The sequence below is a fragment of the Taudactylus pleione genome, unplaced genomic scaffold, assembly GCF_031769625.1.
Source record: "Taudactylus pleione unplaced genomic scaffold, aTauple2 ptg000469l, whole genome shotgun sequence".
Taxonomy (NCBI): Eukaryota; Metazoa; Chordata; class Amphibia; order Anura; family Myobatrachidae; genus Taudactylus; species Taudactylus pleione.
In genome coordinates this window covers 905,350-920,779 of record NW_028284871.1, presented here as the reverse complement: position 1 = coordinate 920,779, position 15,430 = coordinate 905,350, and the positions used below count along the sequence as shown (strand labels likewise).

At 53.7% G+C, this 15,430-nt stretch overlaps 1 protein-coding gene across 1 annotated transcript in view; it reads left to right on the top strand.

Annotated features, from left to right (window-relative positions):
• Nucleotides 1-15,040, top strand: part of KCNJ10 (potassium inwardly rectifying channel subfamily J member 10) — a 155,536-nt gene extending 140,496 nt beyond the window's left edge. Inside the window, exon 2 of the mRNA XM_088448857.1 lies at nt 13,124-15,040. Coding sequence (XP_088304983.1) covers nt 13,124-14,260 — 1,137 coding nt within the window. The 3' untranslated portion in view covers nt 14,261-15,040. The remainder of the gene's footprint in view (nt 1-13,123) is intronic.
• The last annotated feature ends 390 nt before the right edge of the window (nt 15,041-15,430 follow it).

Here is a 15,430-nt window from a genome sequence, read left to right as displayed (position 1 = left end):
CTGCGATCCGTGAGAGATGGCAGCAGTGGGTGTCCCTATGCTCTGCGATCCGTGAGAGAAGGCAGTATGGGGTGTCCCTATGCTCTGTGATCTGTGAGAGAACGCAGCGGTGGGCGTCCCTATGCTCAACAATCCGTGAGAGAAGTCAACATTGGGGCGTCCCTATGCTCTGTGATCCGTGAGAGAAGGCAGCGGTGGGCGTCCCTATGCTCTGCGATCTGTGAGAGAATGCAGCAGGGGGCGTCCCTATGCTCTGCAATCCATGAGGGAAGGCAGCAGGGGGCGTCCCTATGCTCTGCGATCCATGAGAGAAGGCAGCGGTGGGCGTCCCTATGGTCTGCGATCTGTGAGAGACGGCAGCAGTGGGTGTCCCTATGCTCTGTGATCCATGAGAGAAGGCAGCAGTGGGCATCCCTATGCTCTGTGATCCGTGAGAGAAGGCAGCGGTGGGCGTCCCTATGCTCTGCGATCCATGAGAGAAGGCAGCAGGGGGTGTCCCTATGCTCTGCGATCCATGAGAGAAGGCAGCAGGGGGCGTCCCTATGCTCTGCGATCCAAGAGAGAAGGCAGCGGTGGGCGTCCCTATGCTCTGCGATCCGTGAGAGAAGGCAGCAGTGGGTGTCCCTATGCTCTGCGATCCATCCCTATGCTCTGCGATCCATGAGAGAAGGCAGCGGTGGGCGTCCCTATGCTCTGCGATCCGTGAGAGAAGGCAGCAGAGGGCGTCCCTGTGGTCTGCGATCTGTGAGAGAAGGCAGCAGTGGGTGTCCCTATGCTCTGCGATCCGTGAGAGAAGGCAGCAGTGGGTGTCCCTATGCTCTGCGATCCGTGTGAGAAGGCAGCAGTGGGTGTCCCTATGCTCTGTGATCTGTGAGAGATGGCAGCGGTGGGCGTCCCTATGCTCTACAATCCGTGAGAGAAGTCAACATTGGGGCGTCCCTATGCTCTGTGATCCGTGAGAGAAGGCAGCGTTGGGCGTCCCTATGCTCTGCGATCCGTGAGAGAAGGCAGCAGGCGGCGTCCCTATGCTCTGCAATCCATGAGGGAAGGCAGCAGGGGGTGTCCCTATGCTCTGCGATCCATGAGAGAAGGCAGCGGTGGGCGTCCCTATGGTCTGCGATCTGTGAGAGAAGGCAGCAGTGGGTGTCCCTATGCTCTGTGATCCGTGAGAGAAGGCAGCAGTGGGCGTCCCTATGCTCTGTGATCCGTGAGAGAAGGCAGCGGTGGGCGTCCCTATGCTCTGCGATCCATGAGAGAAGGCAGCAGGGGGTGTCCCTATGCTCTGCGATCCATGAGAGAAGGCAGCAGGGGGCGTCCCTCTGCTCTGCGATCCATGAGAGAAGGCAGCGGTGGGCGTCCCTATGCTCTGCGATCCGTGAGAGAAGGCAGCAGTGGGTGTCCCTATCCTCTGCGATCCGTCCCTATGCTCTGCGATCCATGAGAGAAGGCAGCGGTGGGCGTCCCTATGCTCTGCGATCCGTGAGAGAAGGCAGCAGGGGGTGTCCCTATCCTCTGCGATCCGTCCCTATGCTCTGCGATCCATGAGGGAACGCAGCAGGGGGCGTCCCTATGCTCTGCGATCCATGAGAGAAGGCAGCAGTGGGTGTCCCTATGCTCTGCGATCTGTCCCTATGCTCTGCGATCAATGAGAGAAGGCAGCGGTGGGCGTCCCTATGCTCTGCGATCCGTGAGAGAAGGCAGAAGAGGGCATCCCTATGGTCTGCGATCTGTGAGAGAAGGCAGCAGTGGGTGTCCCTATGCTCTGCGATCCGTGAGAGAAGGCAGCAGTGGGTGTCCCTATGCTCTGCAATCCGTGAGAGAAGGCAGTATGGGGTGTCCCTATGCTCTGTGATCTGTGAGAGAAGGCAGCGATGGGCGTCCCTATGCTCTACAATCCGTGAGAGAAGTCAACATTGGGGCGTCCCTAAGCTCTGTGATCTGTGAGAGAAGGCAGCGGTGGGCGTCCCTATGCTCTGCGATCTGTGAGAGAAGGCAGCAGGGGGCGTCCCTATGCTCTGCGATCCATGAGGGAACGCAGCAGGGGGCGTCCCTATGCTCTGCGATCCATGAGAGAAGGCAGCGGTGGGTGTCCCTATGGTCTGCGATCTGTGAGAGAAGGCAGCATGTGGTGTCCCTATGCTCTGTGATCCGTGAGAGAAGGCAGCAGTGGGCGTCCCTATGCTCTGTGATCCGTGAGAGAAGGCAGCAGTGGGCGTCCCTATGCTCTGTGATCCGTGAGAGAAGGCAGCGGTGGGTGTCCCTATGCTCTGCGATCCATGAGAGAAGGCAGCAGTGGGTGTCCCTATGCTCTGCGATCCATGAGAGAAGGCAGCAGTGGGTGTCCCTATGCTCTGCGATCCATGAGAGAAGGCAGTATGGGGCGTCCCTATGCTCTGCGATCCGTGAGAGAAGGCAGCAGTGGGCGTCCCTATGCGATCCATGAGAGAAGGCAGCAGGGGGCGTCCCTATGCGATCCATGAGAGAAGGCAGCAGGGGGCGTCCCTATGCGATCCGTGAGAGAAGGCAGCAGGGGGCGTCCCTATGCTCTGCGATCCATGAGAGAAGGCAGCGGTGGGCGTCCCTATGCTCTGCGATCCATGAGAGAAGGCAGCAGTGGGCGTCCCTATGGTCTGCGATCCGTGAGAGAAGGCAGCAGGGGGCCTCCCTATGCTCTGCGATCCATGAGAGAAGGTAGCAAGGGGCGTCCCTATGCTCTGCGATCTGTGAGAGAAGGCAGCGATGGGCGTCCCTATGCTCTGCGATCCACGAGAGAAGGTAGCAGGGGGCGTCCCTATGCTCTGCGATCCAGGAGAGAAGGCAGCAGTGTGCGTCCCTATGCTCTGCGATCCATGAGAGAAGGCAGCAGGGAGCGTCCCTATGCTCTGCGATCCATGAGAGAAGGCAGCAGTGGGTGTCCCTATGCTCTGTGATCCGTGAGAGAAGGCAGCAGTGGGTGTCCCTTTGCTCTGCGATCCGTGAGAGAAGGCAGCAGGGGGTGTCGCTATGGTCTGCGATCTGTGAGAGAAGGCAGCAGGGGGCATCCCTATGCTCTGCGATCCATGAGAGAAGGCAGCAGTGGGTGTCCCTATGCTCTGTGATCCATGAGAGAAGGCAGCAGGGGGCGTCCCTATGCTCTGCGATCCATGAGAGAAGGTAACACGGGGCGTCCCTATGCTCTGCGATCCATGAGAGAAGGTAACACGGGGCGTCCCTATGCTCTGCGATCTATGAGAGAAGGCATGATGGGGTGGCCCTATGCTCTGTGATCTGTGAGAAGGCAGCACGGGGCGTCCCTATGCTCTGCGATCTGTGAGAGAAGTCAACATTGGGGCGTCCCTATGCTCTGTGATCCGTGAGAGAAGGCAGCAGTGGGTGTCCCTATGCTCTGCGATCCGTGAGAGAAGGCAGCAGTGGGGCGTCCCTATGCTCTGCGATCCGTGAGAGAAGGCAGCATGGGGCGTCCCTATGCTCTACGATCTGTGAGAGAAAGCAGCAGTGGGTGTCCCTATGCTCTGCGATCCGTGAGAGAAGGCAGCAGTGGGTGTTCCTATGCTCTGCGATCCGTGAGAGAAGGCAGCATGGGGCGTCCCTATGCTCTGCGATCCGTGAGAGAAGGCAGCAGGGGGTGTCCCTATGCTCTGCGATCCGTAAGAGAAGGCAGCGGTGGGCGTCCCTATGCTCTGCGATCCGTGAGAGAAGGCAGCATGGGGCGTCCCTATGCTCTGCGATCCGTGAGAGAAGGCAGCAGGGGGTGTCCCTATGCTCTGTGATCCATGAGAGAAGGCAGCAGTTGGCGTCCCTATGCTCTGCGATCCAGGAGAGATGGCAGCGGTGGGCGTCCCTATGCTCTGCGATCCGTGAGAGAAGGCAGCAGGGGGCGTCCCTATGCTCTGCGTTCCATGAGAGAAGGCAGCAGGGGGCGTCCCTATGCTCTGCGATCCGTGAGAGAAGGTTGCAGGGGGCGTCCATATGCTCTGCGTTCCGTGAGAGAAGGCATCAGGGGGCGTCCCTATGCGATCCGTGAGAGAAGGCAGCAGGGGGCGTCCGTATGCTCTGCGTTCCATGAGAGAAGGCAGCGGTGGGCGTCCCTATGGTCTGCGATCCATGAGAGAAGGCAGTATGGGGTGTCCCTATGCTCTGCGTTCCGTAAGAGAAGGCAGCAGGGGGCATCCCTATGCTCTGCGATCCATGAGAGAAGGCAGCGGTGGGCGTCCCTATGCTCTGCGATCCATGAGAGAAGGCAGCGGTGGGCGTCCCTATGGTCTGCGATCCGTGAGAGAAGGCAGCAGGGGGCGTCCCTATGCTCTGCGATCCATGAGAGAAGGCAGCATGGGGCGTCCCTATGCTCTGCTATCTGTGAGAGAAGGCAGCGGTGGGCGTCCCTATGCTCTGCGATTCACGAGAGAAGGCAGCAGGGGGCGTCCCTATGCTCTGCGATCCATGAGAGAAGGCAGCAGTGTGCGTCCCTATGCTCTGCGATCCATGAGAAAAGGCAGCAGGGAGCGTCCCTATGCTCTGCGATCCGTGAGAGAAGGCAGCAGTGGGTGTCACTTTGCTCTGCGATCCGTGAGAGAAGGCAGCAGGGGGTATCGGTATGGTCTGCCATCCGTGAGAGAAGGCAGCAGGGGGCGTCCCTATGCTCTGCGATCCATGAGAGAAGGCAGCAGTGGGTGTCCCTATGCTCTGTGATCCATGAGAGAAGGCAGCAGGGGGCATCCCTATGCTCTGCAATCCATGAGAGAAGGTAACACGGGGCGTCCCTATGCTCTGCGATCCATGAGAGAAGGCAGTATGGGGTGGCCCTATGCTCTGTGATCTGTGAGAAGGCAGCACGGGGCGTCCCTATGCTCTCCGATCTGTGAGAGAAGTCAACATTGGGGCGTCCCTATGCTCTGTGATCCGTGAGAGAAGGCAGCAGTGCGTGTCCCTATGCTCTGCGATCCATGAGAGAAGGCAGCAGTGGGGCGTCCCTATGCTCTGCGATCCGTGAGAGAAGGCAGCATGGGGCGTCCCTATGCTCTGCGATCCGTGAGAGAAGGCAGCAGTGGGTGTCCCTATGCTCTGCGATCCGTGAGAGAAGGCAGCAGTGGGTGTCCCTATGCTCTGCGATCTGTGAGAGAAGGCAGCATGGGGCGTCCCTATGCTCTGCGATCCGTGAGAGAAGGCAGCAGGGGGTGTCCCTATGCTCTGCGATCCGTGAGAGAAGGCAGCGGTGGGCGTCCCTATGCTCTGCGATCCGTGAGAGAAGGCAGCGGTGGGCGTCCCCATGCTCTGCGATCCGTGAGAGAAGGCAGCATGAGGCGTCCCTATGCTCTGCGATCCGTGAGAGAAGGCAGCAGGGGGCATCCCTATGCTCTGCGATCCATGAGAGAAGGCAGCAGTTGGCGTCCCTATGCTCTGCGATCCGTGAGAGATGGCAGCGGTGGGCGTCCCTATGCTCTGCGATCCATGAGAGAAGGCAGCAGGGGGCGTCCCTATGCTCTGCGATCCGTGAGAGAAGGCAGCAGGTGGCGTCCCTATGCTCTGCGATCTGTGAGAGAAGGCAGCAGGGGGCGTCCCTATGCTCTGCATTCCATGAGAGAAGGCAGCAGGGGGCGTCCCTATGCTCTGCGATCCATGAGAGAAGGTAGCAGGGGGCGTCCATATGCTCTGCGTTCCGTGAGAGAAGGCATTAGGGGGCGTCCCTATGCGATCCGTGAGAGAAGGCAGCAGGGGGCGTCCGTATGCTCTGCGATCCATGAGAGAAGGCAGTATGGGGTGGCCCTATGCTCTGTGATCTGTGAGAAGGCAGCACGGGGCGTCCCTATGCTCTGCGATCTGTGAGAGAAGTCAACATTGGGGCGTCCCTATGCTCTGCGATCCATGAGAGAAGGCAGTATGGGGTGTCAATATGGTCTGCGTTCCATAAGAGAAGGCAGCAGGGGGCATCCCTATGCTCTGCGATCCGTTAGAGAAGGCAGCACGGGGCGTCCCTATTCTCTGCTATCCGTGAGAAGGCAGCCGTGGGCGTCCCTTTGCTCTGCGATCCGTGAGAGAAGGCATCAGTGGGCGTCCCTATGGTCTGCGATCCGGGAGAGAAGGCAGTATGGGGCGTCCCTATGCTCTGCGATCCGTGAGAGAAGACAGCAGTGGGCGTCCCTATGCTCTGTGATCCGTGAGAGAAGGCAGCAGGGGGCATCAATATACTCTGCGTTCCGTGAGAGAAGGCAGCAGGTGGCGTCCCTATAGTCTGCGATCTGTGAGAGAAGGCAGCGGTGGGCGTCCCTATGCTCTGCTATCCGTGAGAGAAGGCAGCAGGGGGCGTCCTTATGCTCTGCGTTCCGTGAGAGAAGGCAGGAGTGGGCGTCCCTATGCTTTGCGATCCATGAGAGAAGGCAGCAGGGGGCGTCCCTATGCTCTGCGATCCGTGAGAGTAGGCAGCAGGGGGCGTTCCTATGCTCTGCGTTCCGTGAGAGAAGACAGCTGTGGGCGTCCCTATGCTCTGCGATCCATGAGAGAAGGCATCGGTGGGCGTCCCTATGGTCTGCGATCCGTGAGAGAAGGCAGTATGGGGCGTCCCTATGCTCTGCGATCCGTGAGAGAAGGCAGCAGGGGGCATCCCTATACTCTGCGTTCCGTGAGAGAAGGCAGCAGGTGGCGTCCCTATAGTCTGCGATCCGTGCGAGAAGGCAGCGGTGGGCGTCCCTATGCTCTGCTATCCGTGAGAGAAGGCAGCAGGGGGCGTCCCTATGCTCTGCATTCCGTGAGAGAAGGCGGCTGCGATTGCATTAATGTAAGTCTCAGAAGCAGTCCCTCAGTCTTTGCGAGCTGACGCGTGGCCAGTGATATGAAACAGGGAAATACTGCGGCCCTGCTGCGTTCCGTTAGGAAGTGAACCATCATCAGCATGCAGAGGGTCCTCCTACATTGTATGATGCTTTGTCAGCACACAGAGAACCTAGACAAGCATTTGAAGCCCTAACTGCCTATTTATCAATTTTCAGTGGTAAAGATGTTTTATTCCTCTATGTATCTAGTGAGAATCATCTGGTGATACTGGCCTGGGGCAGGAAGGGTTAACGCGATATTGTGACTGACAGCCACACACGGCAAGGTGCATTATTGGGGCACAAAGGGCCAATCTGCACACAACACCCCAGAATTAATAGTGACCGGCGCACTACCTATCAGCAAATTCACCCCTGTATTTCTCTATATTACTGCAATATATACTTTATTATTAATACTCTGATGGAATCATTATTCTGTCTTCATGCGGCTGCTATGTGTGGGGTACCGGTCCGTGTACCGTGTCTCATGGGCTTGGTGTAGGCCGCAGCCTTGTTGCTTAGTTCCCGTTCTATAATATGCATTCGCCCCTCTGACACAAAGCCCGGCCATTAATCACTCTCTCACTGTCACATTTCCAGGCATTCAGTCTCTCTGCCCATTCAACAAGGAGGAGATTGTCTTCAGAAGGAGCTTTCCCCCTCAGCCTGCACCGTGCCCCCCACACATCACTCAGCGTTGTGTAACCTATGGCCCTGGCCCAGGCTGTTGTCTTTGGAAAGGATGATTTCATGGTGAGCACAGTGATGTGACCCCATCCAGTAGCCGCTGCAGAGTTACTAAGGATGGATGCTGTCATTGTCTAATATATTCCGGCATCAGATGTCCGGCCATTACCAAGTAACCGGACGTGCCAGAATGTGAGGAACACGAAGGGTCACAATACTAAATATATAACCACAAGCTTTAATGTTCTAACTACTGTGTTGTCTTATGGAATATTATGGTACAGTAGGGGGCTTATTAGGAGTTGGGCACACGTGTATGTATGTGTCCGAATATAGCTTGACGACTTTCATCTTTTACACCTGGAGATGTGGGAACGAGTGTAGGACCTGTACAGTAAGATGTGACCATGTGACATCTGCACACCTGGACACATATACACCTGTCAGGAGGTGTACCTCTTACACCTGGTGATGCAGGAACAAGTGTAGGACCAGTACAGTAAAGGTGTGATCATGTGACATCTGGACACATATACACCTGTCAGGTGGTGTACCTCTTACACCTGGTGATGCAGTAACGAGTGTAGGACCAGTACAGTAAGGTGTGACCATGTGACATCTGTACACCTGGACACATATACACCTGGCAGGAGGTGTACCTCTTACACCTGGTGATGCAGGAACAAGTGTAGGACCTGTACAGTAAGGTGTGACCATGTGACATCTATATACCTAGACACATATACACCTGTCAGGAGGTGTACCTCTTACACCTGGTGATGTGGGAACAAGTGTAGGACCAGTACAGTAAGGTGTGACCATGTGACATCTGTACACCTGGACACATATACACCTGTCAGGAGGTGTACCTCTTACACCTGGTGATGTGGGAACAAGTGTAGGACCAGTACAGTAAGGTGTGACCATGTGACATCTGCACACCTGGACACATATACACCTGTCAGGAGGTGTATCTCTCACACCTGGTGATGTGGGAACGAGTGTAGGACCAGTACAGTAAGGTGTGACCATGTGACATCTGTACACCTGGACACATAAACACCTGTCAGGAGGTGTACCTCTTACACCTGGTGATGGGGGAACAAGTGTAGGACCTGTACAGTAAGGTGTGATCATGTGACATCTGGACACATATACACCTGTCAGGTGGTGTACCTCTTACACCTGGTGATGTGGGAACAAGTGTAGGACCTGTACAGTAAGGTGTGATCATGTGACATCTGTACACCTGGACACATATACACCTGTCAGGTGGTGTACCTCTTACACCTGGAGATGCGGGAACAAGTGTAGGACCAGTACAGTAAGGTGTGACCATGTGACATCTGCACACCTGGACACATATACACCTGTCAGGAAGTGTACCTCTTACACCTGGAGATGTGGGAACGAGTGTAGGACCAGTACAGTAAGGTGTGACCAGGTGACATCTGTACACCTGGACACATATACACCTGTCAGGTGGTGTACCTCTTACACCTGGAGATGTGGGAACGATTGTAGGACCAGTACAGTTAGGTGTGACCATGTGACATCTGTACACCTGGACACATATACACCTGTCAGGTGGTGTACCTCTTACACCTGGAGATGTGGGAACGAGTGTAGGACCAGTACAGTAAGGTGTGACCATGTGACATCTGTACACCTGGACACATATACACCTGGCAGGAGGTGTACCTCTTACACCTGGTGATGCGGGAACAAGTGTAGGACCAGTACAGTAAGGTGTGACCATGTGACATCTGCACACCTGGACACATATACACCTGTCAGGAAGTGTATCTCTCACACCTGGAGATGTGGGAACGAGTGTAGGACCAGTACAGTAAGGTGTGACCATGTGACATCTGTACACCTGGACACATAAACACCTGTCAGGTGGTGTACCTCTTACACCTGGAGATGTGAGAAAGAGTGTAGGACCTTTACAGTAAGGTGTGATCATGTGACATCTGCACACCTGGACACATATACACCTGTCAGGTGGTGTACCTCATACACCTGGTGATGTGAGAACGAGTGTAGGACCTGTACAGTAAAGGTGTGATCATGTGTACATCTGTACACCTGGACACATATACACCTGTCAGAAGGTGTACCTCTTACACCTGGTGATGCGGGAACAAGTGTAGGACCTGTACAGTAAGATGTGACATCTGTACACCTGGACACATATACACCTGTCAGGAGGTGTACCTCTTACACCTGGTGATGCGGGAACGAGTGTAGGACCTATACAGTAAAGGTGTGATCATGTGTACATCTGTACACCTGGACACATATACACCTGTCAGGAGGTGTCCCTCTTACACCTGGTGATGCGGGAACAAGTGTAGGACCTGTACAGTAAGATGTGACATCGGCACACCTGGACACATATACACCTGTCAGGAGGTGTACCTCTTACACCTGGTGATGTGGGAACGAGTGTAGGGCCTGTACAGTAAGGTGTGACCATGTGACATCTGGACACATATACACCTGTCAGGTGGTGTACCTCTTACACCTGGTGATGTGGGAACAAGTGTAAGACCTGTACAGTAAGGTGTGATCATGTGACATCTGGACACATATACACCTGGCAGGAGGTGTACCTCTTACACCTGGTGATGCGGGAACAAGTGTAAGACCTGTACAGTAAGGTGTGATCATGTGACATCTGGACACATATACACCTGTCAGGTGGTGTACCTCTTACACCTGGTGATGTGGGAACGAGTGTAGGACCTGTACAGTAAGGTGTGATCATGTGACATCTGTACACCTGGACACATATATACCTGTCAGGTGCTGTACCTTTTACACCTGGAGATGTGGGAACGAGTGTAGGACCAGTACAGTAAGGTGTGACCAGGTGACATCTGTACACCTGGACACATATACACCTGTCAGGTGGTGTACCTCTTACACCTGGAGATGTGGGAACGATTGTAGGACCAGTACAGTAAGATGTGACCATGTGACATCTGTACACCTGGACACATATACACCTGTCAGGTGGTGTGTCTCTTACACCTGGTGATGCAGGAACGAGTGTAGGACCAGTACAGTAAGGTGTGACCATGTGACATCTGTACACCTGGACACATATACACCTGGCAGGAGGTGTACCTCTTACACCTGGTGATGCGGGAACAAGTGTAGGACCAGTACAGTAAGGTGTGACCATGTGACATCTGTACACATATACACCTGTCAGGAGGTGTACCTCTTACACCTGGTGATGCGGGAACAAGTGTAGGACCAGTACAGTAAATGTGTGATCATGTGACATCTGTACACATATACACCTGTCAGGTGGTGTACCTCTTACACCTGGTGATGCGGGAACAAGTGAAGGACCAGTACAGTAAGGTGTGATCATGTGACATCTGTACACCTGGACACATATACACCTGTCAGGTGGTGTACCTCTTACACCTGGTGATGCGGGAACAAGTGAAGGACCAGTACAGTAAGGTGTGATCATGTGACATCTGTACACCTGGACACATATACACCTGTGAGGTGGTGTATCTCTTACACCTGGTGATGTGCGAACGAGTTTAGGACCAATACAGTAAAGGTGTGGGCCTTTGTGTGGTGTGGTATCACTAGTTTGGTGTGTGCCTTTGTTTATTTTAGGCCCGCTTTATTGACATGAGCCCATTTGTGTGGCGTGGGCCTTTGTGGAACATGGGCCAACTTGTGTGGTATGGGCCTGTGAGTAGTGTGGAATATGGGCCTGTGAGTGGTGTGTGGGGTATGGGCCCGTTAGTGGTGTGTGGGGTATGGGCCCGTGAGTAGTGTGTGGGGTATGGGCCTGTGAGTAGTGTGTGGGGTGTGGGCCTGTGAGTGGGGTGTGGGCCTGTGAGTAGTGAGTGGGGTATGTGCCTGTGAGTAGTGAGTGGGGTTTGGGCCTGTGAGTAGTGAGTGGGGTATGGGCCCGTGAGTGGTGTATGGGCCCGTGAGTGGTGTGTGGGGTATGGGCCCGTGAGTGGTGTGTGGGGTATGGGCCCGTGAGTGGTGTGTGGGGTATGGGCCCGTGAGTGGTGTGTGGGGTATGGGCCTGTGAGGGGTATGGGCCTGTGAGTGGTGTGGGGTATGGGCCTGTGAGTGATGTGGAGCATAGGCCAACTTGTGTGGTATGGGCCTGTGAGTAGTGTGGGGTAATGGCCCGTGAGTGGTGTGGGGTATGGGCCTGTGAGTGGTGTGGGGTATGGGCCTGTGAGTGGTGTGGCCCCTTGTGGAAGCTGGGGTTCTGATTCGCACACAGCAGCATGTATCGGCAGTCGCCCGGCAGCAAGTTTATGCAATTGGTCTACAGAATCCTTCCCTGGCGTATATCCGTGCCACAAAGTGTGCAAGGACTGAGACGCCCACTTTTAGCGCCAGCGCATGGTGTAATACTGATTGGTGATTCCTTATAAGCCACAATCGGTCGCTTCATGAAAACGTGCAGGGGCCACTCCCATAGTAGAACCACGGAGCGGAGCATTTTCCCTGTTGCTAATGCAGAGCACAGCGTGAGGTGGCCAGATCATGTCGTCATTCTCGGGGTGGCACATCACCCTCACTGCATGTAGCCAGCACATGGCTTAGGAGACGCTCCCAGTCAGCGGTCACACAGCGTACATACAGTATATAGAAGCTGGCGTCATGCTTATGTGTAGGGTTACAGCGACACCTGCTGGCCACTACACAGTAAGACACAGATACATAAATGATAGACTCTAGTGATATTACAGCCTAGCCTAGTGTTTCCCAGGAAACCCTAACTGTGCATGTTTTCCAGCTTTCCTCACAGAGGGCCAGATTCAGAAGTGGATGCAAATACCGTCTTGGCTGCGAAGCTGAAAGCAGCCATTGTGCAAAAATATGGTAATGTCGCAGACTCCAGGTTCTGTACAGAGGCTCCCATTGGCTGCGTCTCTGATCCACCGCTTGCGTAGAAAGACGCACCATCGTCACACCTCCTGATATCTGAGCAAACTTATGGTCACTCAGAGTGGGGAGATTCAGGTTTTGCTTTGATCAGGTGCCAGTGCCGCAGGCGCTCAGTATTTCTGCTCACCCCCCTCATGAGAGTGCCCAATAGGCGGGTTTTACCACTTTATGCAGTTATACCCGGTGCAATTGCGATTAGTAATGGGCGCCCTGCGACACACGTGGCTTCCGGAGCAACAACTGAATAGCTAAAACAACCCCAAAGGAATCTCAGCCAGACCGTCTGTGGGAAGTAACCCGCCAAAGCCGTAACCACTGCAGTCACTGGATAAGACACGCCCACCACGACAAGGCTACGTTTGTCTCACCACCACCCACGGTCACTGTCTGACAATCATTGTCCGTCCAAATACTCAGTGCAACCACCATCTCTAAGCATACGCAGTACAAAAGCAGAGAGTCAATGCATTCACCTGGGAATCACGTTATATATTAGCACCATCTCTGGCGTTTCTAGAATGAGTCAGTAATGAGTACCACGAGGGAATATGGAAAACATGCACTGTTAGAGCAATCTGAGATCTGGACCGGGAAAGCACTGACTAACCCTTTTCTCCGCTATTGCAGAGCATCAATGTAGTATTCATGTTAACGCTGTTTATTTCTGCTCTTCACAGATGACTTCCCCAGTGAAGGTCTACTACAGCCAGACAACACAGACAGACAGCCGGCCTCTCATTGGATCAAACCTGCGGCGGAGACGCGTAATGACGAAGGATGGGCGGAGCAATGTGCGTATGGATCACATCACCGATAAGAGCTTCCTCTACCTGAAGGATTTGTGGACCACCTTCATTGACATGCAATGGCGATACAAGCTGCTCCTCTTCTCTGCCACCTTTGCAGGAACTTGGTTTGTCTTTGGTGTAATTTGGTACTTGGTGGCCTTCGTACACGGCGATCTCCTAGAGTTCAACGCTCCCGCTAACCACACGCCTTGTGTTATGCAGGTCCACACGTTAACCGGAGCTTTCCTTTTTTCTATGGAGTCACAGACCACCATCGGTTATGGCTTCCGCTACATCAGTGAGGAGTGTCCACTAGCCATTGTCCTGCTGATCAGCCAGCTGGTTCTAACCACAATCCTGGAAATCTTCATCACCGGAACCTTCTTGGCAAAAATTGCTCGGCCAAAGAAAAGGGCGGAGACCATCAAGTTCAGCCAGAATGCCGTTGTGGCAAAACACGAGGGCAAGCTATGTCTCATGATTCGCGTTGCCAACATGCGCAAGAGTTTGCTGATCGGATGCCAAGTAACTGGCAAGTTTCTCCAGACACAGGCCACAAAAGACAGCGACAATGTCCATCTGAACCAGATCAACATGGACTTCCAAGTGGACACGTCGTCTGACAGTCCCTTCCTCATCCTGCCTCTCACTTTCTATCATGTGGTGGACGAGGCTAGTCCTCTGAGGGAGGCAGCCACGCGTTCTGGGGAAGGGGACTTTGAACTGGTGGTCATCCTTAGTGGAACAGTGGAACCCACAAGTGCTACCTGTCAGGTCCGCACCTCCTACCTTCCGGAAGAGATCCTTTGGGGCTACGAATTCAGCCCCATCATTTCCTTATCCTCCAATGGAAAATATGTGGCTGACTTTAGCTTATTCGATCAGGTTCTCAAAGTGTCACCACCCTGCTGCTTCATGGACACTGTTCGGTTTGGAGACCCGGAAAAAATCAAACTGGAAGAGTCCTTCCGAGATAAGCCTGAGAAAGATGGGAGTCCACTGAGTGTGAGGATCAGCAACGTTTGATGTCTAGAGGAGAAGATATAAGAAATATTATTCTCTAAAGTAGGAACCTGGTCAGCCTCGTCAGGTGCACAAAGCACTGCCTTATATCCTAATAACTTCTAGGACTTTATAGAGAATCCACCAGGTACCAGGCATTATTATATTGTACTGTAGGACTGGACAGGGCATTAATAGAGAAGCTGGACTGTGTACGTCATTGTGTGTTAGCAGCTTAAATGTAATGTATGATGGAACCGTCAGATGTGTGGTGAGTTACATGATATGGGGAGGGGGGGGGGCTGTGAAGTGTTTCACTCATACAAGGGGAATCCAGCAATCCTGGAGGCTCTTCCTACAGATCTGAGCCAATGCTCCCTCATCGCAACCACTGAGCGTGGTGCCTGGCCAGGGGTGGTGCCATCTCCATCCAGCATGGCACCTGGGAGACACTGCTGTACATGATTGGAGGAGCCTTGGTTGTAGATGAATAAGGGCAACAGGTTGATGCTGACGTCTTAAACATTATTAATTGACCGATACATCTCCGCCTTGTAAGCCCCTCATACACCATAAGGACTGAGCCAGATCCAGCAGTAGCCTGTGTACGGGAAGAGGCGGACAGACGTGGATGTTAATCACTGGAGGAGGGCGCTAGAGATGCTGCTATACGGAGGTGTTAGAGAATCAGAGCATAACATTTCTGTCTATACTAACCCTGCACCTTGTGTGTCATATTGTATCATCTACCAGATACATCCAATTAAAGGGACTTTTCACCTTGGTAGAAATTAAAACGATTAATGCACAAATAGGTTTGTTCTGTGTCTATAAAACATTGCAGTAATCAGGACCATTATCTTGGGTATAGAGAGAGAGCATTGGATGCAGGGACCAGTACAGATCACAGGAAGGTGCCAGACCAGCTCCATAAATACCAAACAATTGTGGACTCCATCCACAAACCAGCTAGAAAAATTCAACAGAAAGATTTGAGCTATTATTGTATTTACATGGCATAATACATAGCTAAAGTATATTCCATATAGGTCTCTTACAGCATGGAGTCACACAGGAGACCGCCGACCTTCTCATCCAACTCTTCCAATATGTTCATGTCATTCTGTAACTTTGTTGGATATACCTTGAACGTGATTCTGCATAATGAATGAGAGGATATGGGGTTCGTAGATC